Source organism: Dermacentor albipictus, chromosome 2, assembly GCF_038994185.2.
Source record: "Dermacentor albipictus isolate Rhodes 1998 colony chromosome 2, USDA_Dalb.pri_finalv2, whole genome shotgun sequence".
Taxonomy (NCBI): domain Eukaryota; kingdom Metazoa; phylum Arthropoda; class Arachnida; order Ixodida; family Ixodidae; genus Dermacentor; species Dermacentor albipictus.
Window position 1 is genome coordinate 24089970 of NC_091822.1, and position 26743 is coordinate 24116712.

Consider the following 26743-nt stretch of genomic DNA (forward strand, 5'->3'; position numbering starts at 1 on the left):
CATTTTCGTTCACTGGCACTTCTGCACAGTTCAGAAAAAAAAAAAAGAGCACCACACTAGCTGCAACACCCCTAACCACCGCACACACGTCGCTGCAGGCACAGAGAGAGAATGGGTGAATGGCAGCCAGTGGCAGTGGCACGAAACCCGCACTGACACTGTGACTGCTGCGACTGCGAGGAGCGTGCGCAGTGGGGGACGAGAACATGTGACAAAAACCAGTATGCCTGCTGCGTTGCAGTGAAGCCCGTCTTCCCTGCAGGCGCGTTTTGGTGGTGCATGGGGCGTACCGTGGATTGATTTTTGTGCTAGTACAGGTCGGGCACTTCATCTACAAACAATCGCGATTGCTATGTGGCATTGCCTCATGGCTCCGAATGGCCGTCGGTGAAATAGGGATCGGGAATTCCCGCATAGCACCCCAAATCTTCGAAATAACTGGGTTGGCCTAGGCCACCGGCTCAAACTATCCAGTCAAATTTACATTGGAAAATACGGGATCGCACAAAACCTTCGAATTATCCGGGATTTCGAAATAACAAGGTTTTACTGTACTTAACTTCGAACATCAAATCAAACTGCAAATAATGATATCCATAGGCATTTATTAGCAAGTTGGATTAATTACTTATGTTGGAGCATCGCAATTATTTTGTCAATGTTAAAGAACTAGACTAGTAAGCTATTATACCAAAACATTGTGTATTTGGCTCATGTAAACTTAGAAAATTTAGTAATGTCCACTAGCTGTCCTCACCAGCCTGCTCCTTATTATACCGCATCAAATGCCCTTAAACTCGGAGGCATTTGACCCTGTGCCAGTTGTCTCACTTTCTGTCAAGCAATAAGCTCAGAATTGGGGGCGGCATTGCAAAAAAAAAGAAAAAAAGAAAAGAAAAAAATCCTCGACGATTCTGATACTTGGCATAACAGGAATAAAATAGAGAACCCCGACTGAAATGGGGGTTGCCAAAAAGATTTTAGCGTTTCGCCTTCCACACGGGAGCCATGTTCACTGAGCTGAGAGGCAAAAAACCTTCAGCTTAAATCAGTGTCAATAATCGCTTCAGGCATCTTGCGTATGTAGGTGGGAGATTGCCATCGTTTCGATTAAGCATGTGTGCGGTTGTTTGGTTAGTTGGGGATTCCAGATACTGTTGCTTTGTCCAGTTCTTTCCTTCGGCGATGAATGAATTTGATTACGATACTCCCCAAGGCGAAATTTGAGCAGAGCTCTATACATGTTCTCATTTTGCGATATATTGAGGCAAAGTATTTCGGAGAGAAACGTAGCAGAGTTGGCAATCATCAGAAATCTGATCTGCGGGCCAAACACGTCTGTAGCAAGCATGCGACACCCCCCAGGCATAATGTTCGTTCGCCGCCAGGCTCGGTGGCCTGCTAAGGCTTGGCAGGCAACATTGGTCACCACACTGCAATAAACACCGACGACCATGGCTGCTCGCCGGTCACTCATCGTTCAGCACCACCACGGAGGGTGCCTTGAGCCCTCCCTTGCTCACGAGCCCGGGATACTCGTGACACTGGCGACGAGGATGGCGATGAGTACCCACGGAGCGTTCCACGCTGCCGCGAGCGACGAAATACCGCCCCCCGTTGCTGCCGCCATGCCGCTGTACGGAAGGCTCGAGCCGTTCGAGGGAGATGGGTCCGCCTGGCAAATTTACGAGGAGCAAGTCCACATGTTCTTCCGGGCAAACGACACACCCGAGGCCAAACAGTGGGACATTTTCCTGGCCAGCTGCGGGACCCGTGTCTTCAGCCTCCTGCTCGACCTTCTCAAGCCAGCCATGCTGCACGTTAAGATGCTGGGTGAGCTGCTCGCCATACTGCGCTCGCATTCTAACCCAGAACCGTCCACACTAATGGAGCGTTTCCGCTTCAACAGCCGGAGCCACCGGGAAGGAGAGACCGTCGGGCAGTTCGCTGCTGCGCTACGAGGGTTAGCGAGTGCCTGCGTTTTCGGGGACCAGCTGGACTCGCTGCTCTGGGACCGTTTCGTCGGTGGCATCAACAACACCGCGATGCAGACGCGACTCCTGGAGCTTCCCAACCCCTCGCTGGACGACCCCGTGAAGGCAGCGCTGGCAATGGAAGCTGCCGCCAAGGACGCCGGCGAGAGTTCCCGTGCGACTGGCTCACCGTCGGCGGAAGCCGCGGTCAACCAGTGGGCGACAAAGGGTCGCCAACTGTTGCCAACTGTCGCCAACTGACCACAGCGACCACAGGTCGCCGGCGACCTGTGGTCGCTGTGGTGGTGCCGCTCCCCCTCACAGTGCCAGTTTTCTCGAGCACAATGCTTTACGTGTGGGAAAACTGGGCACCTGGCACGTGTATGCTGAAGGGGGAGGACGAACAGCAAACAGCCGCAGCAGTCCGATTCAAGCCCAGGTACCAGACAAGCCCGCGGCCAGGGTAGACATCCCAAGCGTATGCGGTGGAGGCGTGTGGCAGCAGGCTCAAGTTCTTCCGCGGCCAGGCTCAACGTCGTGGCTGAGGACCTGCCGATTTTTTACTTATGGCACACAAGCTTTGTACCGTCGTCTGTGCCGCCGTACAGGCTGACCGTCGAAATCTGCGGGCACACCATTTCCATGGAGCTAGACACAGGGGCCAGCGTGTCAGTAATGGCTGGGAAACTCTTCAAGCGTACTTCCCTGGCGTGTCTGTCGAGGCTTCGGGCGTGATGCTGTGCAGCTCCTCCGGACAACTCTCCCAGGTCCAGGGTCAGGCACCGGTCAGCGTTCGTTTTGGTGACAGGGAGGCAACCCTTCCCCTTTACTTAACAAAGGAGTTGTCGCCGACGCTGCTGGGCCGAAACTGGGTGCATGCACTGGGCGTTGGTCTGCCAGAGTACCCTGAAGCCAGCCTGCATGTGGTGCAGAGCTGCCAAATGTGCCACGAGAATCAGCGAGCCTCGCGTCGTGTGGAAATCACCCCCTAGCCGTTCCCACAGAGACCCTGGTCCCACCTACATGTGGATTTTGGGGGACCCTTCAAGGGCCATTACTTCCTGGTGGTGGTGGACGTCTTTTCAAAGTGGGTGGAGGTTCTACCTGTCACCACTCCAACAGCAAGCGTGACCATTGCAGTGCTACGACAGGTCTTCGCCACCCAGGGGTTGCTGGATGTCATCGTGTCCGACAATGGTCCTGCTTTCGCCAGCACAGAGTACCTGGCCTGGCAGACGAAAAATGGAATCTGCCGGATAATGGTTCCGCCGTACCACCCTGCTTCACACGGTGCAGCCGAGCGGGTGGTGCAAATTATCAAGGACAAGCTCAAGAAGAGCCAGACTGGGGATTTCCGGATGCAGATTGCCCGGATACTATTTCAGCACCGAACCACGCCCCACGATGTCACTGGCCGTGCCCCCTGTGAGCTCCTGCTGGGTCGGATGGTCAAGACACCCTTGGACGTCTTGCATCCAAATCTCCGATCCACAGTGCTCTTGAAGCAGCTGAAGCAGAAGCCGGCTGCTGACCAAGGGTGCCGTCCTGGACTTTTGCCAGAGTCGGGAGCTCCAATCTCCAGTTTTCGCCAGGAACTTCCTTCCTGGCCCACCCTGGTCTGCGGGACAGGTGGTGTCTCCTGCCAGCGTCTCATCGCTGCTCGTGCGCATGCCAGATGGGGCCATGTGGCACAGACACGCTGACCATGTCAGGCCTCGCCTCAGGACCTGGCCAGCACCCTCAGCTGCCACTTCTAAGTTCTAGCCTGGAGGAGGACTAACGGCAGCACCAGTCGCTTCCAGCGGAGCACCATCCACCTCGGAGGCGGCAACCATTGCCAGTGGTGCGGCACCCGTTGGACCGGTGTCGAGCCTGGCACCACTCGCAAGGCCGACCACTACAGACACTCTGGATGGAGCGAGGCTGGCTCAGGCAGCACCTGGCATTGCCACACCCGACCCATCAACACCGGTGCCCAGGTGGAGTACTCGACGGCGGAGGCCACCGGACTGTTACTCGCCTGGATAGCAGGCACCGTCGACCCAGCTAGGGTGGAGGCAGAGCCTCGTATCTAAAGCATGGACGTTTGTTTTTTCTTTAACAAACAAACTGGGGGTAAGGGGCTGTAGCAAGCCTGTGACACCCCCCCAGGCATAATGTTCGTTCGCCACCAGGCTCGCTGGCCTGCTAAAGCTTGGCAGCCCACCGAGCCTGGCGTGACAACGTCAGCTTTTATACATGACTCCTTGAAGGTTCCAGCATAATTGTTGGTGCCGCTTGGCTTCCACAAAGTACTACACAATTCGCGTTGTGCATACAATCAGATTACAAAACAACTGCAAACCATAACCGCAACAAGCGTGAGAGAGACTAAACCAAGCAAACCAAAAAAGTGAGAGTGAGAGCTCTGACACGAGCATACGATAGTACCAAACGAGCGGTCCGGCTGAGAAGAGATACGAGTACGTATCGAGTGGTTGGGCAGGTCTGCATGAAGCCGGTTTCCCACACGCACATCACTGAAGGGGCTGCTCTCATTGGTCTCCGCCATTCACGGCTCGTTTCTTTCATCTGCCGCTCCACGTTTGCTCTTTCATCTTACGCTGTTGTGCTCATTCACTCGGTTACGCGGCCGCCACCGCCACTTGCTGCAGGAATGAGCCACTAAGAGCTGCGTTTTGAAAAAACAAGTTAAGCCAGTTCTATGCAGCGAAAGCTGTCAAAACAGCAAAGCTGGGGGTCATTCTCTCAAGTTTGAACTCGTGTTTATAGCGATTTTCATTAAAGTCTTTTGTCTCGTCGTCGTTTTGCTAGATCTGAGCTTCAGTTCCGGATTGCCCAGACTCTTCAGTTGCGTGGAGCTTGTGATCAAACCACAGTCTATCACACACCTTGCAGCTGTGGCCGCACTCATGGTCGAGGAATTCTCTCTTGAACCATCCATCGGCACTCTCCGTTGGAGGAATCTCTCTGCATCAACGTCTCTGCTTGACCTCCTACTCTCGAAGTTGGGGATTAGCTTGCCTTCACCGGCGCTTGGCTTGCGCTTCCCATTCTAAATCCTCAGCGGTAGTGGCTTCCCTCTGCTGGTGCTTTGCTTGTGCTTCTCGCTTTTGAAGATCGGGATTTGTGCGATGCTGGTGCTGCCGCTCTCAAGTGAGCTCCCACTGCCGCTCACGCCAAGCGTAATCCATGCAGTGAGAGGGCGCGCACCAGTGAAACACCTGTTCCTAAGCCCCTCTCCTCCCTCTCCCTCCGGTGAGCCCTGATTGGTCTGCAACCACCCTGGCGGGGCCCTGGATGTATGGATGGACGTTATGAGCTTCCTCTTTGGAAAGGGGCAGTGGGTTGAGCCACTAATCTCTTGCTATTATACTGCCTAATGTCCTACCTTGGTAAACAAAGAAAAAAAAGAAAAAAGTGCACGATGAATTCCCATAACCAAATTTTCTGACCCCCTACTGCGAAATTTGCTTTTGCATGCCTCTGTTTTTTGTTGTTTCCCTACTTTTCTTCCATCAATCTTCCAATCACCTCTTGTTAATCTCTATTGCGGACATGTTTACTTTTCTCCTGCTCTCGCTGAACCCAAGGGCTTCAAGGAGTCCGTTGGTGCCTAAATCGACCGCTGGGCAGAGGTCTTCCCATTCTAATAAAACATGCTCCATCGTTTCCCTAGCTTTACCGCACATGCTTCTTGCTCTGCTCCTACCCTCGGCGTGCCCTCTGGCGGTGAGCTCCGGAGCCTGCCCCCCCGCGTGACACCGGATGCTGGATGGTGAAGGCTTGACTTAGAACAGCTCCGCTGTTAAAAAAAGAAATGCACCCTTGCTGTCCGCAAACCTGTGCCCCTGACTACTAAGAGGCTGGCTTTCCCACTCAGTTCAGACGTTTAACGGCTAAGTGTGCTTTAGAGACGAAATTCTGCTAGCAGCGCGAAATCTTCAGAAAATTCAACATAAAATCGCCCCAATATCCTTAGATTAGATAGAAAAAAAAATGCCGAGAACTACTCTTGCTCCCACACTGGCAGCAATATATTCGGTTTAATTTGAACACTCGTATCCAACCGAATATTCGAACATTTTCGAATACCTATTTTTTGTATCAAATACGAATATTAAATATATAATATGCAATATTTGAACTTTTTGAATATTTGGACACCTCTACATATCTTTCATACGTTAGTCAAAATTTTATGGGTACATGGTTGGCCAAGCTAGCAATAGGACACCACACTGTCCTACTTATATTCTTCCGTGTGCCGGCAATCAAATCAATTTACACAGGCGATAAAAAGAGAGATGGTGCACTTTTACACTTCTGTTATTCAGGTGGTGAAGCCATGACTGCGGATTCGAAAATTATTCTTTCTTTGTTGTCTTTTATTCACGTCAAGATTTTTGTCTTGGAAAACGCTGGTGCACATAAGCATCAGTTACAGTGTGTGGCAAGGTTTCCAAGGTAGGATACTCCCTTACAATTGTTTCTATGCTTCCTAAGTCTTGTGTTCACCTTGACATTTGTCTCATATTATTGCCTCCCAGACGTTAATGATTTGCTGTACAGTCAAATCCACTTCTAACGATCTATCGGGTATAAAGACCACATTTCAGTGCATTAAAAGTTTTTCGACCTCGCCTATTGAAACTGCTTCCAGATATAACGAAAATTTCTTTAATGCGTCGTGCTGTAACAACGAATGCTTCAACCAGTCCCGGTAAAAAGAGAGCACACACGAAGTACCAGAGCATGGAAGCATGACCAAACTGGGCACACGCCCCACTCCAGTTCAACTGTGACGACGATGCGGCCTTCGAGATGAGTGAGCGACCACCATGCGCAGATTTGAGAAGTAACAAAGAAGCTCATGTGCTTTCAAGGCAAGACTCCAGGAAGAAGGCATACTGAAACAGCATGGTGCATGGAATGTAATGGCCCATGTGCCGGTGCAACATCGAATGCCACGATGGTGGCACTCTTGTTTTGCGCAACTGTCTGTGCGGAGCCACATGCATTACACCTAGTTCGATGATTTGAAACGACCATCTATGTCCTTCCACCATGTGATCCAACAGCCGCTCAAGTGCTCCTGTCGTTGCCGTCGATATTCCCATGCCACGAGTCAGGGAGGACCCTGCACCACACACTGCCGTCACACAATGTTGCAAAGGATTGGCGGTTACTGCACTGTTGTCAGAAGGTCACAGTTCCGCAGCGCTTTGTTTAAGCATTGCCGATGGCTTATAACGGTTTACGGTGATGTTTTTACCTTTCGAACACTGAATTTTTTTTTCGCCCAAAGTGACACTAGATAACATAATTTTATAGCTCTTGCGTGGCTGATGCGCAATCGTAATGCTGAGACTACGATGTCCGAGACCTTCGCAGCAGGGCAGCATTTTCCGAAGTTAATGCTTCCGGCGAACTAGAACGCTTCGCCATATGGCTTCACTCTCTTGTGCAAAATACAGTCATGTCTCGCTAGTAATAAATATATGACAAGCTCTCAAATAAAAAATGGTGGCTGCACTTGCAGTTTCTGAATGACAGGAGGTCGGAACCGGGCACTGATTTGAAAGATCTATACGATACTGCATTTTATTCTTTAGATGAACATTTATGAATTTTGCAGCTAGGTGAAGCAATGCACCAGGAACACGAATGACATTGAGAATATTGTTTTTGGACCAAGGTCCTGCAGAATTCTAACTGCTGTCACCAGCTTTAGTGAGGTTAATATTTGAGCATTTTTTAAGGGCGAGCCCATATGTAATGAATTTAACTACTTATGTAACACCAACTTTCCACAGAACTATCGAGTTCATTATAAAGGGGTTCGACCATATACAGGTTCAACTTCACACCCAACAAACTTCGGAGCACGTTCAGCTGTACACCTTTTAGCTTTTCACGCTTGTTTTTTTACCGCTGATTTTGTTACATAAGCCTATCAGCTTTTGCAGTGTGTAGAATGCAATGGGTACATCATGTTTGCTGGCTACCTCTTTGAGCCTATGCATTATGGTGTAAATATACGGGATAACTGACCAGCCTTTCTTTCCTTCTTCCGGGATCTGACTTTGTTGGCTTTTCCCCAAAACATTTTGAAACATCTTTTCAGCGATGGGGTCAACTAATGAGTCCAGCAACCCACTTGCTTTTAACCTGCACATACAAGCTTTTTAACATAGTGTGGTCACAGGATCTCTTAAAGATAAACAGGATTGCACAACACCTGTTTTTACAAGTTTTGAGTGGCCACTGCAATCAATGCAATAAGTCATCGGCCCTTTTTCACCTTTTGTCATGTACACCTACACATATGGCGGGCATTCATGTAAATTTCCATCAAGAAATTTTATAACCATTTTGTTTGGTAGCTCAAATGTAAAATCAAGACCTTTGAACACTTCACGGAATGTGTCCAAACCATAATCTACAGTGCTTTGACATGCTCTACATTGCTCTAAAACGGAAAAAACAGCATAAAATCATCCATAGAACGTGCTACGGCACCCATGCCTTCCATTGTTTGTTTGAATACATGGTCCCCTTCTGCCATGAACAAGTTGCAAAGCGAATAAGCAGTACAGGACCCAACAGTTATTCCCTCTCTTTGCACATGCACGGTTCCTTCGCATTATACACATAACAACTGCAGGTATATTCATATTCTAGAAAATCTTGAACTCCAGTGAGACATTGGTTGATGAACCTTGAGTTGCCAATGCTGCCTTCTACCGCTCTAATTCCTGCACACTGCAGAACATTATAAAATATGTCTGACGTCAACTGAGCAGCACGCTAACTTTTCTTGAAGAATTCTATTGCCTTCCGCGAACCACCAATACCTAATGGGTCATCAACTGGAAGCACCGAATGATGAGCTTGTGAGTACCTTGCTACTTGGTTTTGCGATGTTTCCTTGTCTTCTACTAAGACCCTAAAAGATGTCTTCTTTATGCGCCTTGATGGAGAAGAATGGTCAAAGAGAGACTTCCCTGCTATGTGTGACACTTTTCTGAGACACCAGGCCAATGTTTCCTAGAACCTTGCTCGCAATTTTGTATATCTGCTCTAGTATTCTGCACTCGAGATCTGTTGCTGTAAAGTTTTTCAAAATGGACTGACTAGCCCCATTTATTGCTCTGCTTGGAAAATTATTTGCCCTATGGTTATACAGTACCTATATTTCCCAAGCATCATCATCTGTGACATGCATGTTAGTACCTGTGCCCAGTGTGGTGCACGGAGGCATGCCAGGCTTGTAATCAATTTGTTTGTTGCTTGTGTACTCTGTTAGAGAGAAGCCCATCAAATAAGCGTCAATGTTGTCACAAATAAATTTGTGTCCCACTGTGTTTCTCCTTAACGTACACACTGTGCACATTGCCGGGTACGTTAATGCGCAGACTTGAGGCACTTTGTAGGTGCATGTTTGTGCAATGAGCTTTCTTAACATCTGCACCAAGTGAAACACATGCAGACACTATTGATTGCAACATTCTGTGCCTATCTTTCATGAAAACCCCCAGTCTTTTTGTCATGCAGCCTTAAGTGCAGTACGGTGACAAGAGAAAAGAGTGCTTGACCTTTGAAGCGTGCAATTCAAAGAAAACAGCTCACAGCTGCTCCATTTCTACGGTTACACGGCAGCGATAATGAATGAAGCAGTAAACAATGCTATATGAAAGCTTTCCAAGGTTATTACACAGAGTGGCATGCATGCATGTTTATCCATGCAGTTACACATTTACAGTCGCTGACTGGACTGATTTCTTGGACACTGATGGGGCCAAAAAAAAAAAAATGTCCAAAGAATCATGCAGTCAAAATAAGAAACATTGCTAGAGAAAAATTAAATTTGCTCGTTTTTTATGTCGACAGCAAGCACAGAAAATTTGTTTGCAGACTTTTTCTCAGCACCACTGTGTTTTGGTGAAACAATACCCCTTTGAACTTGTGACAGTCGATGCTGCAGATGCATCTCACATTTGCCTTAGCGTAGATGAATGTGCATTGCACACCTCTGCAATGTGGAGATGCCACCCTGAAGACTACAGTTTACGCTGTATTGTGTGTATTCAGCTTGGAGCTGTCACTTCTGTCCCGCACTGACCTGGTAGGCCCATTCATGGTTGTCAGCTCGTTGCCCATGCAGAGCTGAAGGCACAACCATCATACAGGCCTGGTATATATCAGGCACAATCACCAATGAGCCACCTGTATGAACAAGTTGGTAGCATTTCGTCCCTTGCTCCCCCCGGCAAGCAGGCAAATTTTTGTTGCGGTCACACAGCTCTACACTGCTACACTGTCTAGGCCCCTAGCCTACAACCAGCGCTGCTTCGTTGGGTGTTCGCAACTGAAGTTAACCCTTTAAGGGTCAATGACGTAAATATACAGCGCCGAGAACAAGTCCAAAATGGCTGATGCCGTATATTTACGGCGCCGTCTGTACGTTTAAAAAGCGCGCCAATTTCCTAATTTTTTCTTTCCTGACATGTGCTGCCACTATGGAGGAATACGGGTAATTTTTTTCTCGCGCCTCCCTCTCTCGGTTTTCGTTGCATGGTTTGTTTTATAGCTAGTTTGCTCCGGCGCATCTATATACTACCGCTTGCGCATTGGCGCACGGGCGGGCTGGCAGCGGTTTGGGTTTTGTTCTGCTGGCGGTTTCAGCTACTTGTGCTCACGAAACTGATGGCTATCTCATTACTAATTGCCCAAAGGGCATCCGCCAGTTTCTCGCCTGTTTGGAGCTTACAGGGGTGCACACAGGAAGGATGCCGCAGTGCATGAGTTTTCTTTTTTTTTGAGAGACTCGCAATATCTAATTGCATCTGGTTGGCGATAAGATGAAGATTAGTGGAAGTTTGTCACATGTTTCGCTTTTTTTATGGGCACACAACCACAGTTTTCTTGAGTGCGCTCACCTACGCAGTTCGATTACGCTATGGACGTAAATATTAGTGTAAGAGCAGGAACATTTGAGACTTGCAAAATATTTTCGTGTGTGCATATTCTAAGCCTTGGACTATAACAATGCATCAAATTTCTAATTCTTATAAGTTTATTTCCTTTTTTTATTGTTATTCATGAATAAAGAGCACATATATACCAACGCAAAATATTTTTTTCTTACTTTACGGTCACCCTAGAAAAATTACAGCAAATCTTTCTTGAAATAGGTTTCTCATATGAATTGGAATCTGAAATAAAAAAAGATTTACCCTGAGCAGCCACTTATGGCGAAAAAAATCGACCCTGAAAGTGTTAAGGCTAGGCTGCATCACTTGTGTCGGTCCCTGTAACTGGTCCGTTGCCCATTTCTGCACTGTAGTTTCTTTCACTCGATTCAAAGTTGACACATACCTATTCGCTGCATGGTGCTCAAAAAGCCAGAAGATGCTTAGCCAATGAAAGCAACGGAATACCAGCAACTTGGTTCGTGCACGCCATTTTTGCAATCTTGAGCACATGGATCACGCCCAAGAAATTGAGCGAAGCACTACACGATACCCGAATTTTTTGGTTGCCGTTATACACTACTTCTATAGAGCAGGCGATGGTGCTGCGGGGAAGTCCAAATAATCAAGAAGATCCAAAAAAAGCATGCACCAGAAACATTGGTCTTCCACTATTTCTGCATGGGCCACACTTAAAGAAAAATTCATATCCAAATTAAAAAGAAAAGGTGTGGTTCTTGCATTGCAGTATGTTTTGTGGTCTTAGTTTATGTGCCACCTGCAGGTGCCTTTTCTTTTTGGTAAGTGTGCATGAACTAATTTTCAGTACTAGCACTGAGAGTCGACGTCTTGTCTCTTCCAGTTCATTGTCTGGTGCACTGTGTTGCCACTATAAATGCTATGCAACTTGCCAAATGACACTAATGGTGGTTTGCACGGTTTGTGTGATGTCAAATTTTCTTTTTTTCCACTAATTTCCACACAGCCTTGTGCTAATCTGGACAAAAGGGATCCCACTGAAAAGATTACATTTCCATTTAGGCCTCTTGCAGTCTCCTAACTGGAAGTGTCAAGGAGAGGCTACGCAGTGCACTTTTTTTTTTCCACCTGACCGCTGAATGAACACCTTGCGGATCCACTGTTTGTAAAGCAGCCACTTGACGGCACAGGTAGAGAGCGTTGTAATGAGCCATTTCCAGTAATGTATAATTTGATAACATGTTCTGAATGCATAAATTAATTGAAACATGCCTTTCTGAAGATTGCGTCAGTGTAGGCTGACAGCGCAGCAACAAAAGACAAGCGACCACAGAAAGGGCCAATCGCTCGACACAAGGAGCAATGGGTACCACAGAAACATGCTCGGCTGCTGCAACGTTTAGAAATGCTTCTGGAGGGCATGCACATATGGGAGACATATGGGCCCCAATGGGCACAGGAGCTGCTGAACACACCTGCAGCAGCTGCTGTCGGTGGCAGAGGTGGTGGTGACTGGGGTCGCCTGGGTACGGCTGACATGCGACGCAAGCGGCGCCGTCGCTGTGGCCGTGACCCTGCGTGCAACAGACAGACTAAGTTCCCTTTGCATGCTCAAGGTGACGCCATTCAGTTTTACACAAAGATTAACAGAGGGCGCTGCAATAGCTCAGCCACCATGAGAATGCATTGGGCATGGACACGTTAAGCCACGCATGCTGCGGCTTCATATAATACTATGTTTTAGCCAAACAAGACCATCTAAGTGCTCAAAATTTACACTCAATCCATTCAATTACATAATTTCCAGTGCATAAATAAATTATGGCAGTTTCAACTATCCTTGTCGCTAAATCCAGACAATGTTTGGCAAGTATATGCACACAGTATGAACTATTCCAGTGGTGCCCACCCACACATAAAGGAGGTCAGTGAACTCCTTCTCCTTGGTTCTTTTTCTAAATGTGCAGACTTCATTGTCCCCGTAATGTTTGTGCATGCAGTGCTTGGCCAAAGCATGCTCACAGCTGCTGAATACCCAAGGCTTTTCCTCTTTGTGCCATTTGTAAGGAAACTATTCCGTGAAGTATGGCGGCCATAAATGGCAGGCACATCACATCCGTATTCCTCTCCCTCTCAGATATGCTGAAATTGGGACAAAATGTGTCACTCATTGCACTTGCACCCACACACTCATTCGGGTGGTGCTCAACTGGACAGCAGCAGGGGCAAGCAGTAGCACAACCTGACACAATGGCCAAGCTTCTCGTGGTGATTCAGCACAACTGATGGCAGGAAATTCAATGCAAATTAAGCTCACTTAAAGATAGCCACTGGCACATTGCTGTTCCAGTAATAACTGCATGCTTGACCCCCCATCATCATCCTTTAATAACCCTTAAAGGCCCCTGTTGAGGTATCTCATGCGGGGGCAGCGTACATACAACAAAGCCAGAAACACAGTCATGTGATGATAATAATAAAAAAATACAACACGGCGGGATACAACTTGTACAATGCAGTGAAATAGAAAAAAGAAATAACAGCTACAACCTATACAAACAACACAACGGAAAGGTACAAATTCAACCAGAATACGTCAAGCAGCAAGACCAGGGATGGAAGCAGCCAAGGAAGCTTTGGAGCTGCTCTGGGAGCAGCAAATTTTGCACTCTGGAGCAGGTTTGGAGCATGAATTGCCTGTTTTGGTGCAGTAAACACAGGTTTTAGAGCAGCTTGGTAAATGTCAATATGAGTGAAATACAGGCATACGATGAAAAGGTGTTCCTTTCTTGACTTAGCTGAACCACTACTAGATTACGGCACATTAGTTCTGCAGAAGCCTGCAAGGCGAGCGAAATTCAGGACAGGGAAAAACTGTCAACCACATGACTGCAGCATGAAGCTACAAGGAAATCCATACAGGGTTCTCAGAAACCAAAATAAATTTACATACCGGATGTGCCAACTAAATGTGGCCAAGAAAAATAACCGAAGACTTTTCGTTCATATGCTTGTGTTATGCTAGTTAAGCATTTTTGTTTTTCCTGTGAACAAGCAACTAATATTTATTTTAATGAACTAACATTTATTGCCTTGCTTATTCAATAAAATGCCAATGCAAAGGTTGTGTAAAACGTCAAGAAATTACTGATAACCACATATATAGCGACCTAGACTTGTGTGGTCCTTTTTTTCCCAGAAACAACAACAAGAAAAAATAAAGCGAGGCGAGGCCTTCAATTTTTTTTAATCCACGTGTCGCGTCCCCGCACCAATATTAGAAACTCTCTCCTATGTAAACGTCATCAGTGCATTGCGTATATTACGAACATGCAAATTTGGGTCCCAGTCTTGTAACAGTTCAGCAGTGAACCGTTACGAGATATTGCTACTTTGCACGTGATAGGGACCGAAAATGGAGGCCAATAACTGCCGACGCAACAAGAAAAAAGTGTGGCCGCTCGTTCCCAGTGCCACTGTTTGACGTGGTTTGCAAAGATTGATGCGATTTTTGGTGCACAGAAGGGTTGTCACGGTCACAGTGCTCTTTTTTTTTTTTCATTCTTTCTTATTCATTTCATGGGCTTTCTTTCTTCTCAAAAAAGTCTCCACAAATCCTAGGTTGCTTTGAATGCTGTCAGCGGTCACTTGTCAATGTCATCCACAACTTTTTCATTTAACATAAGATTTATTAGGTAAAACTTATAAATCCAGCTAATTAAATGTATTCGTGCACAATCAATAAGAAATATTGAGAGTGGCTACCATGAACAACACCCATCAAGGTAAAGTGAACGCCGTTCGCATAGTGCCTGCCCTCTGGTGATTTTTTATTCAGTTAAGATGGCAGAATACCGCACAATAAATGTACAGTGTACTTTTTCCAGTATTGCCAGGGTGTCCACTCAGCCGACATCTTCAAGTTCCCTGGCCACGTTTTCACTTTGCAAAATTTCCTTAGTGACAGAGAACTTTATTTTCTGTCAAGACGGACTGACACCATGTCGCCCGGTGCTGTCATTCCCTATTAAGCATGTTAAAAAAACAAACTACCTAATCCAGTTTGGATAGTAAGGAGTAGTGTTTACTTTATTCATAAAGAATAAAGAAGCGAGGGGTTAGTAAAATGCACAGCAAATGAGATATCTTCAAAAAAATTGTAAGAACAATTGCAAATAGAGTTGAACATTCTCAAATACTAATAAAAAGGAGAAGCATACAGAAGCAATTATTTTAGAATATGAGACATTTCTGTGAACTGATAGCAAGCTCATAGGTATGAGGCCCTAACAATGTCAAAAGTGAGAGTCTCTCTCAACAGCTGGTAATTGCCAACCTCAACTGTCCTGACATACTCTCAGCTTCCGCAGAATGCCTCAGTGATGTCTTTCCCCGTCTTTAAAGAGTTTATTTTGATTTCTATGAGGGACACCTGGATCTCTACATCGGCCAAAACTTTCTTTTGAGTTCAAGCTCCTTCAAAGAAGCGACAAGGTTTACTAAACTAGATGCCACCATGCAGTTAAAAAAAAAAAAGGAATTCATAGCATTAACACGATATAAAGCCAGCAGGCAATGAAACCAACGAAAGCATAGAGGTAATTAGCTGCGGTTGAAATTGAAATGTAGAAAATAGTGAAGAAAAGTGGAAATGAAAGTGGACAGAAAGATAGTGGACAAAAATTACCCCATGCCTTCCTTGGCTTCACTGCCTACTGGCTTTATATGGTCATGACTAACAAAAATCGAGCCCATTTTCTTTCTCCTTGTTCACATCATAAAGAGAGACTCAAGCAACCCCAGTGAGCTTCTAGCAGACTGTTTTGCAAATCTGAGTGAAGGCAACGGGCCACCTCAACTAATTCTCCGATCTTTACCCCATCCTACAAGCAAACACCCAAATTGGCATGCACTGTCTGTACGACCTATGCTTTCCTTCGAGGTCATCCTTAAATAGGCGCCACTCTGTCTGCGTCACGCAAAAAGCGCCATGGCCTCCTCTCCAGTCTGCTGCTGAACACTGGGAGCTCTATTTTATTTTACTAAATGGCTTTCGTGCAAGCAGACACATGCTGCACCAAATGCTTGTCAACGACTGCCGACAGCTAGACGCCACCATGCAGTTAAAAAAAAAAAAGGAATTCATAGCATTAACACGATATAAAGCCAGCAGGCAATGAAACCAAGGAAAGCATAGAGGTAATTAGCTGCGGTTGAAATTGAAATGTAGAAAATAGTGAAGAAAAGTGGAAATGAAAGTGGACAAAAAGATAGCTTGTTGCAACCACAGCTAATTACCCCATGCCTTCCTTGGCTTCACTGCCGACTGGCTTTATATGGTCATGACTAACAAAAATCGAGCCCATTTTCTTTCTCCTTGTTCACCTGTGCTGGAGGCTGTAGTGGTGGTGGCAGCACTGTCCACAGAGAGCTGCACATAGAAAGTGGCCAGGGGTCTCCGTCGGCTGCTGTCGCCCAACGGCTTGCCAGTTGACTCCTGCAGGATAGTTCAAATCCCGCCTTGCACAACTAAGACCCAAGAGCAGCACATAGCTATACCGGCTGCACTTTCACTGCACTAAAACAAACACAAATTATGATAACGTTATTTCCACCATGCGAGGGTGCAAGTGCCCAAAGTCATTTTGGAGCAATTTTTGAAGCAAGTAAAATTTCGTTCTGGAGCAGTTTTGAGTTGACAAAGTTGCACTTTGTAGCAGCTTGGAGCAGACTAAATTTCCTTTTGGAGCAATCCAAAGCAGATAAAATTTCATTTTGAAGCAGTTTAGAGCAGGCCAATCTGAATTTTGGTGGAATAATGGAATATGACAGCGCACTTCGAAACTACGATGAAACACGAAATAAACCAACACGAAACACATAGCAGAAGTGCACTTGGTAGCTATAACGTACTAGAAAGGAAGAGTGGGTCGAGCGGCGGGACGGCATATGTTTTCCTGTAAAGCCAAAAACAACGGTGGCACTATGAGCTAACTATATATTCCTGCGCCGACACTCATGATGATAGCGGAAAATGTTCTCAAATTATGCAGTCCAATCAACGAAGTAACATAATTTCTGGGTCACGATATGTCACCTGTATGTCACCCAGAAAGCTTCATCAACACTGGGGTGGTATAACGTAAAACTCTTGCAATCGGTTTTTATTGCGATAGCAATTATATGGGCACTCCAAGCGCATTTCTGCTATCGGCATCGGCGTGACGTTCCATGTAACATCTAGGGGAATTAACATTGTCTTCGCTGCCATACCTATCAGCCATCGGAGCTGAATGCCACCTGCCCCCGGTGCCTTGTGCGCAACGGAAGACGGCGCGCTTCCTCCCTGCTTTTCTCCGTTGGGTGCACAAGATTGGGCCACCATCGTTGGCTCACCTTCACACATGCAAGGGGGAAAAGTGGGGAGGAAGCGCGCCGTCTTCCATTGTGCACAAGGCACAGGGGGCAGGTGGCGTTCAGCTCCGGTGGCTGATAGGTATGGCGCGGTCACACGGGCCCCATCTTGAGAGCGATCTCCAATGGGGACAGAGTGCAAGTGCCGAAAGCTTCGCGTGTGCTGTGTTTTCGCCGCTTAGTTTGCATTAGGCGAGAGGCAGCACAAAAGTCAATTCGCTCTTTGCTGCTGCTATGCTTCCTCACTACAGCATTATAACAGTGAGTTTCTGCGGTCATCTTGCAAGATGCGTTTATGTTTGCTTGTGCCCAGGTGACACCATGCTTCTAAATTTAGTTAGTAAGCGAATGTTTACATACAATGTTTGCAAGGGCTCTGTATTGGGGCCACTTTTACTTTTAGTTTATATTAATGATATTTCAGTGGGTTTGTGGACAACTGATTGTGTATAGACATAAGGAGTAAGAGTGATGTTACCCAGCTGCAAACTGACTTGAAACGTGTTCAGGATCAATGCTCTATGTGGAAAATGAACCTAAATGATACAAAGTGTGTCCACATTTCTTTTACAAGGAAACAGGCGCCAATGGAGACTCAGTACCTCTTAAACAATGAGCCTGTAGAAAAAGCAGTTAGATATAAATATCTAGGTGTAGTCTTTTCATCCGATTGCTCATGGAATGCACATGTAAGCGATGTGGTTGGGAGAGCTGGAAAGGCACTAAATTTTATACAACGCAACACAAAAAAGATAGCCTATCTAACATGTGTTCAACCTATACTAGACTATGCCTGTGCCGTATGGGATCCTTCGCAAGTTACACAGATTTATTAAGTAGAGAAATTTCAAAAACGGGCACCTAGGTTCGTCTTGGAACAGTACCAGAGGGAGGAGAGCTGCACTCAGATAAAAAATGAACTTGAGTGGGAACTGCTTTCCTTGCGCCGACAAAAATTGCGGTCAAGTTCTTTTTTCAGATATTTTATAATAAAACAGGATTAACAAAGAAAAATACCTTAAAGAACCTCATTACCATTCATACAGAACTGACCATGTTTTCAAAATAAGGGAATTGCATACCAAGCCGGATCTATTCACAAATTCCTTTTTTGTTAGAACCATAAAAGAATGGAACAAGTTGTCTCAAGTGCAAGTGTGTTGTAAAAATGAAGATTTGTTTATGTCAATGCTGTAACCCCCTGCTGTAGCGCCTTTGGGCAATGCGGTGTAAGCTCTGAATAAAGAATAAAGTACACGGCCGATAAAGCTACTATCCGTACTTCGTATAGTTTTCTACTAATTTGCTATTGCAATCAATGCTTTTCGGCGAAGCTGTGACTTTTTCTTCCAAATGCGACATTAGTGTCAAAATGGCTCAGGCCTCACCTAAATAGGCATAAAAACAGATTGCAACAGTTTTACGTTATACCAGCCCTGGGGACAGAGACGCCCGCTCGCGCTGCAGCGAGCACTTCCCTAATACTTGATTTGCTCGCAGCACCCACAGCCTACTTTTTGTTGTTTTGCTATAGGGAGCACTGCACCACTCGGCCCACTCGACTGCATTCTAGTGCAGTCGTTATAGCTACCAGGGTGGCTTTGATCCTTATCAAAGCCACCCTGTCCGTTCCGGCAGCAGCGACGAGTGCATGGTCGCGGGCGTGCCGACCACTTGCCGGAAGTGCCAAAAAGTTATAAGGGCAAAAATTATGAGAAAACGTGCGCGAGGCGCCGTCACGCTGTGTGCAGCATGTGAAAGGCTGCACTCTTTTTCGAAGAGCGAATCCGCTTGCTGTTTGCAGCCACTGCCAGAGCACACATGCCGAAGCCGTTGTGGCGCAGTGTGGCGGAATTTCCATCAATTTTCCGCATTTGGCACAGTTTATTGCAGGAATTTGCATATGTATCAAAATGCAGCAACTGACACAGGATTGAAATTACTCAGGAGTGGGACACGCCTTAGTAATTTGCTAAGTTATGCATGTAATTAACCAAGCTATGTTAATTAACTTTTTCATCATTGATCTTAAGTGGCTCAAGCCAATTAGCAGCTTGGAGTCCATTCTTGACGTAAGCTGAGCACAAAAATTTTCATCACACAAAGAAAGCAATTGAGGAATGCACTCAAAGGAGCATCATGAAATCACCATCAAGCAATCGAAAAAAGCTCAACAGTCCACGTGATGCTTGATTAAGTGACCATTGCCCCGGCCTCCCGATTAACTTGACTGGAAAAACAATTGTTCCAGGTGAATGGAGGTACTATCACAAATTTCTCTTCAACTGCAAAAGCTCTACTTCATAATCCTCCACTGCCACTTCACGGCATTTTCGGGCGAACAACAATTTTCCCTTCATGAAACTTCTTTCACGTAGTGGACCTCCACAGAACTTCCCTTCTAATGCAGATTCTTACGTACTTTCACAACGCTTGAGGAATCACTGGGTCATACACGTGACAAACTTTCTGGGTACAGCAGAAAATTTCATGGCTGCTTTGAACAAAAAGAAAATGTTGCCCTATTTGATTAGTTTGAGCATATGGGAAAATACTGTGTGTTAGCATTTGCATTTGCTGCCTTTGGCAAAACCCAGGCCAGTATGCTTCAGAACAAGAGGCCTAAGTGGCATGATTGCAACAATTCCAACTGCTTGACGATGTTGTTGCCACTGTTTCTAACATACTGTGTGTCATTTTAGTGAGAAATTACACAACTACACACTAAATACAAATGTGTGATATTTGGTATAAGTACAGTCTTGAGAATGTTCTTGCACATTCTCCTGGTATTTCATAAAAATACAAGGCATATTAATGAGCCTTAAATACCCATACAAGTTAAAGCACTGTGACGTTTCTAGTATTACAGGTGACTGTAGAGAGTGACAAGGGTGTCCTCGGAGGAAGAAGTCCCGTGGTGTATGAAGCCCCAAGGCATACTCAGCTCGAAGCCATCTCGGATTAAATGCAGAGACCCACCTTGGGGAGGTTGGTGGTGCAGTGCGACGAGATCTCCACCCTGATATCGCTGGCGCAATCCTCTTGGTTGCCCTACGAGAAGACATTGTGCAGTTAGTGGCGTTCCAGTCAAGTTTTTTATGCCAGTTTAATAACTCAGCACAGCCAAGGCATAATGAGTAGCTTTCACTAAAACTTACCTGCAAAGCAGGCGAAACAGTAAATGTGACCTGCTCACCTAATACATTATGGGATAATCTTTCAAATGTGCCTGAACAGCAAATGATCCAACCCATAAATGTCACTTAAGGGGGCACACGGGTCTTGGATACGAAAAAAATCGCTAAAAAGTCGAATGGACGCAAGTGCCACAGGTTGGCAGGATGTGTGCCTTTCTCACTGCAGGCCCCACATGCCAAACGCAAGCTTTTCAGGACTTCACTAGCAGATGGCTTGCACAGTTGTGGGGGCCTTGAGCACATTTGGAGATGCATGTGCAAGAAAAGCACTGTAAAGGAAGGAAATAGAGGGCGACATGTTCCCGGAGCCTGCAACCGCTTCAAGCACCTGCAGTACACCACAGCCTTATCTTTGAGATCAGTGTTCACTAGTCAAGGAAGCTGGGAGGTGAAAATTGGAGACCCTCTAGCTATAGGCTCAACTTCTGTAAATTCAGCATTAGTTCATTTGTCTACTTTGACAGCTCACCCATGCCTGGAAGTCCCACCAGTTGCCCATTCTTATGCACAGAGAACTTGTCATCTCAGACATTTGGAACATTCACACATACAGTTGTTATGAACAGCACCAAGACATAAAAGGCTGTCAAGTATGGTAATTTCCAGACAATAGAATTTTGGGTGAAAAATTTTTTTACTGGACTGTCCAAACCTAGCAGCTAGACCTCTGGGGGAATTAGTTATCTGCTGCAAAACTTATTACACTTTCGACATTTAACTTGACATCCTTCAAGTGCTCAACTACACCTACGCTGAGTACTAGTGGCAGGTTTGGAGCAAAGCAAACTTTTCTACCCTTTCTGGAGCATGAGTGCTCCAATGGCAGATATCAAGTGTATCTCAAGCCGAGATCACTCCGCAGAGCAGTTAAAACCACTCCACAGAAAGTTGTGGATCCATCTGGGAGCCTGCATGATGTAGTGCCTTCACAGCCATTGGCTAGAACGTTCGTGAGGCAGACAACATAAAGTAAGATGGTACCACACAGCATGCAAGCGATTCATTGTTCTGCTGCAGTGATGGACAACGATTCAGATCATATTGGCATATGATATTTCTTTTTTCTTGAGGAAATCACAACTCGTAAAACAGTGAAGATGTAACTGGCTCAAATGGCAACAAAGTCCTTTATCGTTTGCAAACGGATGTTTGACGATCTGTTCTGTCTCAGCGAACTAACAAGGCCAAAGAAATGAGCAAATCAATGATGACGATAGCAAGCATGCAAGGCATGTGCTGCAGTTGCGCAGTGTAAACTGCAATCCGGAAGCTACCAGGCATCATGGGTGTCCGACATGACAATGAGTGCATATGTGCTGCAAATGCAGTCTTAAGAGTTGCTTGCACATGTTCAAGGGTGAGCAGATGCGCAAGAACGGCGCCACCGGACGATGACGGTGGTCAGGGATCGCATTGCAAAAAATGGCTGTGGCTTAGCTAAGGTTAAGCCCAGGATGCGAAGCATACTAGCCTTTATTTTAACGCGACAGCGTTAAGGAGCTCGTGTCGCAGAAAAGCCGGTGTCGTCGGTGTCGGCTCAGGCGTGCGGTGCTTGCTCAGGCGCACATTTCGTTGTCACGCCGAACGCTGCGTTGCTCGACGCTCACCGCGTCCGATGCGGGGCGCGTAGTCACTGCGCCGTAGCAAAGCCACCTAGAAACAGTCTCTGTAGCACGCCGCAACCTTCGCTTCTCATTCCAACGAGCAGCTCTGTCTCCAGGAGGCATCTCACCTCGTGAGTGTCTAGCAGAGGCAAGCGCAGCTGCTTATATACCGCCGCGATGCCGCGAGTTGGAGCCCCTTTTCTCCTCTGTGGTGACGGCACGGTGTCACGTGGTCAGCCTTGAAGGTGATGCCGCAAGCGACGGCGCGAGTTGGAGCCCCGTTTCTCCTCTGTTGTGACGTCACGGTGTCACGTGGTATTGAAGGCGACACCGCCGCGCCTGAGGAGCTGGGTTGAGCTCTAGCAATATGCTTCGCATAAAAGCACCAGAAATGCCCCAGAAATGCCATCACCTGTAGATGTCGACTCAGTCAAACTGCAAGGCACTTGCAAGAACTACTATCTTTACAACCTTTATAGCTGTCTAGGCTTTCAGCCATATTTTCTACGGACTTACCCAGTAATAAAACATATGATACCTCAATATCCTCATTGCAACAAATATACATAATGAAAAGCAGAATCCCTATAATAAAGCAAATCTTTATAAACTTTCCATGCCTACTTTCCTAATCATTAGGCAGGCACAAAATGGCAAAGTATCGCCATCTCGTGCATTTGCATGATGATGATTGCATGACGTAGGTACATGGGACAAATTTTCAATGGAGCCCGGCATAAAACATGTTAGTTTTAAAAAAGTATTTATCGTGTCCTTCCAACTTAGGCTGAATTACAATGCAAGATCCGGAGTGGTCCCCAACCAGTTTCCGTCCTCCAGTACACGGTACTTGCTCTAAATCTGTGCATGGAACACTTGCTCTCCAGCAAGGACAAGCCACACAACTGCATGCAGAAAAAATGACATTCTTCAAACTGAAGATACACTTGTCTGCTTTTCTAAATGACAAATCTGGCTATCGGCAGGCCCTCCGTACCAGTGCCTGACCGATGGCATAATTGCATGTGGAACTTACTTGCTGCATGAAACTTGAATGCAAACTCTGAAGAAGTTTGAGAAGCAATGCCTCTAGCAAAATAGAAAATTGGGTGTGTCTTTGTATGGATTCTTACTCTCTGCTGTACTCCACTGTGGGTCACTGCAGCAAAGCAATGGACTGCAGCACCCTTCTACGAACTAGTGACACAAGTACAGTCCCTGATAATAATGTTGCAGGAGCAGTCGAAGTACTGCCAGTTGGATGACAGCGACAACCTGGCAAACTACAGCTTTGTATTCATTGCGGCTAAGGTTACTTATTACCTTGTCATACATTGGGTGACTTGGCATAGGTTGACCATTTTGAACTGTAGCGCAAAAAAGAAAGAAAAGATGGAGCATACAAGGAGAGGAGGTACGCACATGATTGCTGCACTCACTCTAACGGAATTTTTATTAGGAAATCAAGAGCTTAAATAAATACCACAAGTACACATGCACACGTAGAAGATTTCTTTCACAAAAAGCAACTAAAAAGAATGTTCAAATAAAGATTATTTTAACAAAAACCAGAATATCAGAATCAAGGTAGCTGCAGGTGCTAGCAGCACATCATCTACGTGGTAACGCAAACTGCTGGTTTGACAGTGCCAGCGTTTATAAAAACAAAAATCTAGTGCAGTCTGCACGTCAAGGTAGTTCACCCAGTGCAAAATGTTAGTCTGCAGGATGTACACCAGAAAATATAGGCACTGTTATTATTACTCGAGAAAGCAGCCTCAAAATGATGCTACTACAAGGTTTCTCATGCTTTTTTTCTCAAAGACCCTGTGTATCCTTACTACTAACAGGTAAACAAACCCTTCCTTATTTTGTGTCGGTTGAATTGCCCACTCTGCGCGACATGCACACTTCAGGCATGTCACCAGAACAAAGTCACAGGTACCACTGAAGAGTGCATGCGATACAAGTGCATGTCTTGACACTTGAAGGAAAATTACTGAAAAAGATATTTTCATAATGGTTTACAGAAATGCAACAGAGAGAATGCTATATCCACTACAGTGCTTTCTCCAGGCCCAACTAATGCTTGAGCTAAGCTGCTTGCAGGGCACAAGAATAGTTCATAGCCGGGAGACTTGCACACTGCAAGGACCGCATCTGAATAAAAATGGTGCTCAATGTCCTGCCTTTGCTAGAGTTCCTTTGCTACAAAACATTAGAGGTCAGAAAAGTTTAAGGCCGATACAAGCTCAAGCCATCCAGCACTGCAAGCCACACTGGACGTGTGCAGTCGTGCGAAAAATCGCACGTCAAACATTTGTGTGGCTTGTGGCGCTGGGCAGCTTCAGCTTGTATCGGCCTTTTCTGTCCCTAAAAGCTTGTGTCCCTCCGAGGTAATGTTTGTGCGTTTCCCTTACTAAAAGTGCTTCTTCAGAAGTAAATCTCTTGTCGGTACTTAACTGACAGCCCCTGTACCTCACCGGCAGTTGGTGGTCGAGGACATCGTAGATGGGCTCGTACAGGTGCTCGTAAGTGGTTGATGATGAGCTGCTGTCATCCACCTGCACCAGCAAATAGGAGATGATCACACTGAGCATCAACTAGCGAGAAATGAGACTTTCAGCAGCAATTAGCTCACAAATACAACAAAATTGCTGGGCCTACGCAGTTTAGAGCTTCTCATGGAGTGGTAGGACATCCATCAAACAGTGCTAAGAAGGGCCCACTCACCATCTCCCAGGTGATGTCCTCATATGGCTTGTCGCTCTCTGCCGTGCACCACGGTGGGTCACTGCACCAAAGCAGTGGATTACAGCACCCTTCTTTGGACTAGTGGCACAAGTAGCCGCCTCTAAAACAATGTCACAGGGTAGTCAAAGGACTGGTACTGCCAGTTGGATGACAACAACAAACTGACTGGCAAACTATAGATTTGCATCTATTGCAGCTTATGCTATTTATTGCCTTGTCATAAATTGTAAATATGGTAAAAACTCATTAATCCGTATTACACGGGACGTAAAAATTGTCAGAACTAAGTGATTAAGTGAATGTTGAATAATTGAGGGCATCAAGAAAGCTGTAAACAAATGCATACTGCATCAACACGCTTTCATTTATTGAATGAATCAACAAATGCTATTTATATTTTGCACAGAACTGGTGCAGAAGCTGCAGTTCCCTTGATCTCGTTTCTGATTAGCAATCACAGCGGCAAAGGCATTCCGACTTTCTTTGCAGCGCAGCCGTGGCATGCGCCAAATTCATTCGAGACACACTTTTGATGTCTGTCCATCTCAATGTAGCCAACACTCATGATTCTCGACCGCTTTGCACCGAGTCAAAATGAAACTACTGTTTGCTGCAACTGCTGCGGATAAAACTGTGGTCACTATCAATGCGATCATGGAGGGCGACGAAGAACTACTGGAGGCATAGGGCTACCGTATGCACCAAGTCAAAATGAAACTACTGTTTACTGCAACTGCTGTGGAGGACACTGCGGTCACTATCGACACAATCACAGATGGTGATCGTGACTTTCTGGAGGCACACGACTGCCGTATGGACCGAGCCAACACGAAACTACTGTTTGCTGCAACTGCTGCGAGCATGACGGAAGGAAAACTGAGGAGAGGCCCTACCCCCTCCTTACGCTAGGAGAAAAGTGTGGAGGAAATGATGTAGTAGGTTCTCCTTTTTTTTTGCTGTTCTTTTATTTCTTTTGTTGTAGCGGCTATGATTTCGGGCCACAATGGCGGTTTTGTTATAGTTCTGTGCACGCACACGTGTTGCTCCGTAGTTTTTTTACCGTGGCAAAAGCGCCGTGTGGGCAGGTTTGCGTTCGTCTCCATGTTTTGTTGCACTGTGTTATCTGGATCGTGCTCCCCCGGATGTTGCTGTACCCAGGTGGGACAGAAGGAACTAAAGCTCGTGAAATGAATGTGCATGCAACACTGTACGCAATGTATCACGCCACAGCAATGGACATGGACGAAGAAAACATCCACGGGAAATTTTGCCCCCTTCGGCGGAATCATCCTAACATGCCAGCGCAAGCCGAAACCGATGCGTTACCGAATCTGTACAATGAATGCCTTGCAGGTCAGTGATTCCTGCTCTTGACAGCACGTGGTGCATTTGCGGCAAGTAGAACATGCGTTATGCAAGAATGCATAGTCCTGGTTTTAGAACATTACCATTCAGTAACTTACTTTTGTGAAAATTAAAACACATGTTGCTTAACTGTTGCTTGTTTCTCGCATTCCTCGAGACAGCAGAAAGTCCTTTAGGCAGAGTGAATTCAAAGTTCATGCACACCTGCACAGGTGTACCATGATACACGTGCTGATTGAGCGTTATGCAGAATATGTGCATTTTGCTGCCCTTGGCACCGTGCGCCGGCCAGTCGATGCTTCATCCGGGAAGATGGGAAAGAAGCGGCTGCTTTGACTTAGGGAACGGATCCTCCCTACCGCAGGCGTATGTAATCTGTGTGCGCGAGAAGCGCAGGAAAATGAAGATTAGTGGATGCGCTGCAAGAGTGAGCAAGGCTCCACAGAACGTTCTCCCGTGAACACATCAAACGGCTGTTC

The 26743-nt window shown here is 46.2% G+C and overlaps 1 protein-coding gene across 2 annotated transcripts in view; it reads right to left on the bottom strand.

The window, feature by feature from the left end:
• Exn (Ephexin) overlaps positions 1–26743 on the bottom strand; it is a 173430-nt gene that overhangs the window by 81870 nt on the left and 64817 nt on the right. For both annotated transcript variants that reach the window (XM_065426613.2, XM_065426612.2), the window contains exons 5-9: positions 24879–24939; positions 24629–24709; positions 20324–20395; positions 16313–16424; positions 12403–12501 (exon numbers count right to left, since the gene is read on the bottom strand). In XM_065426613.2, coding sequence (XP_065282685.1) covers positions 12403–12501; positions 16313–16424; positions 20324–20395; positions 24629–24709; positions 24879–24939 — 425 coding nt within the window. The remainder of the gene's footprint in view (positions 1–12402; positions 12502–16312; positions 16425–20323; positions 20396–24628; positions 24710–24878; positions 24940–26743) is intronic.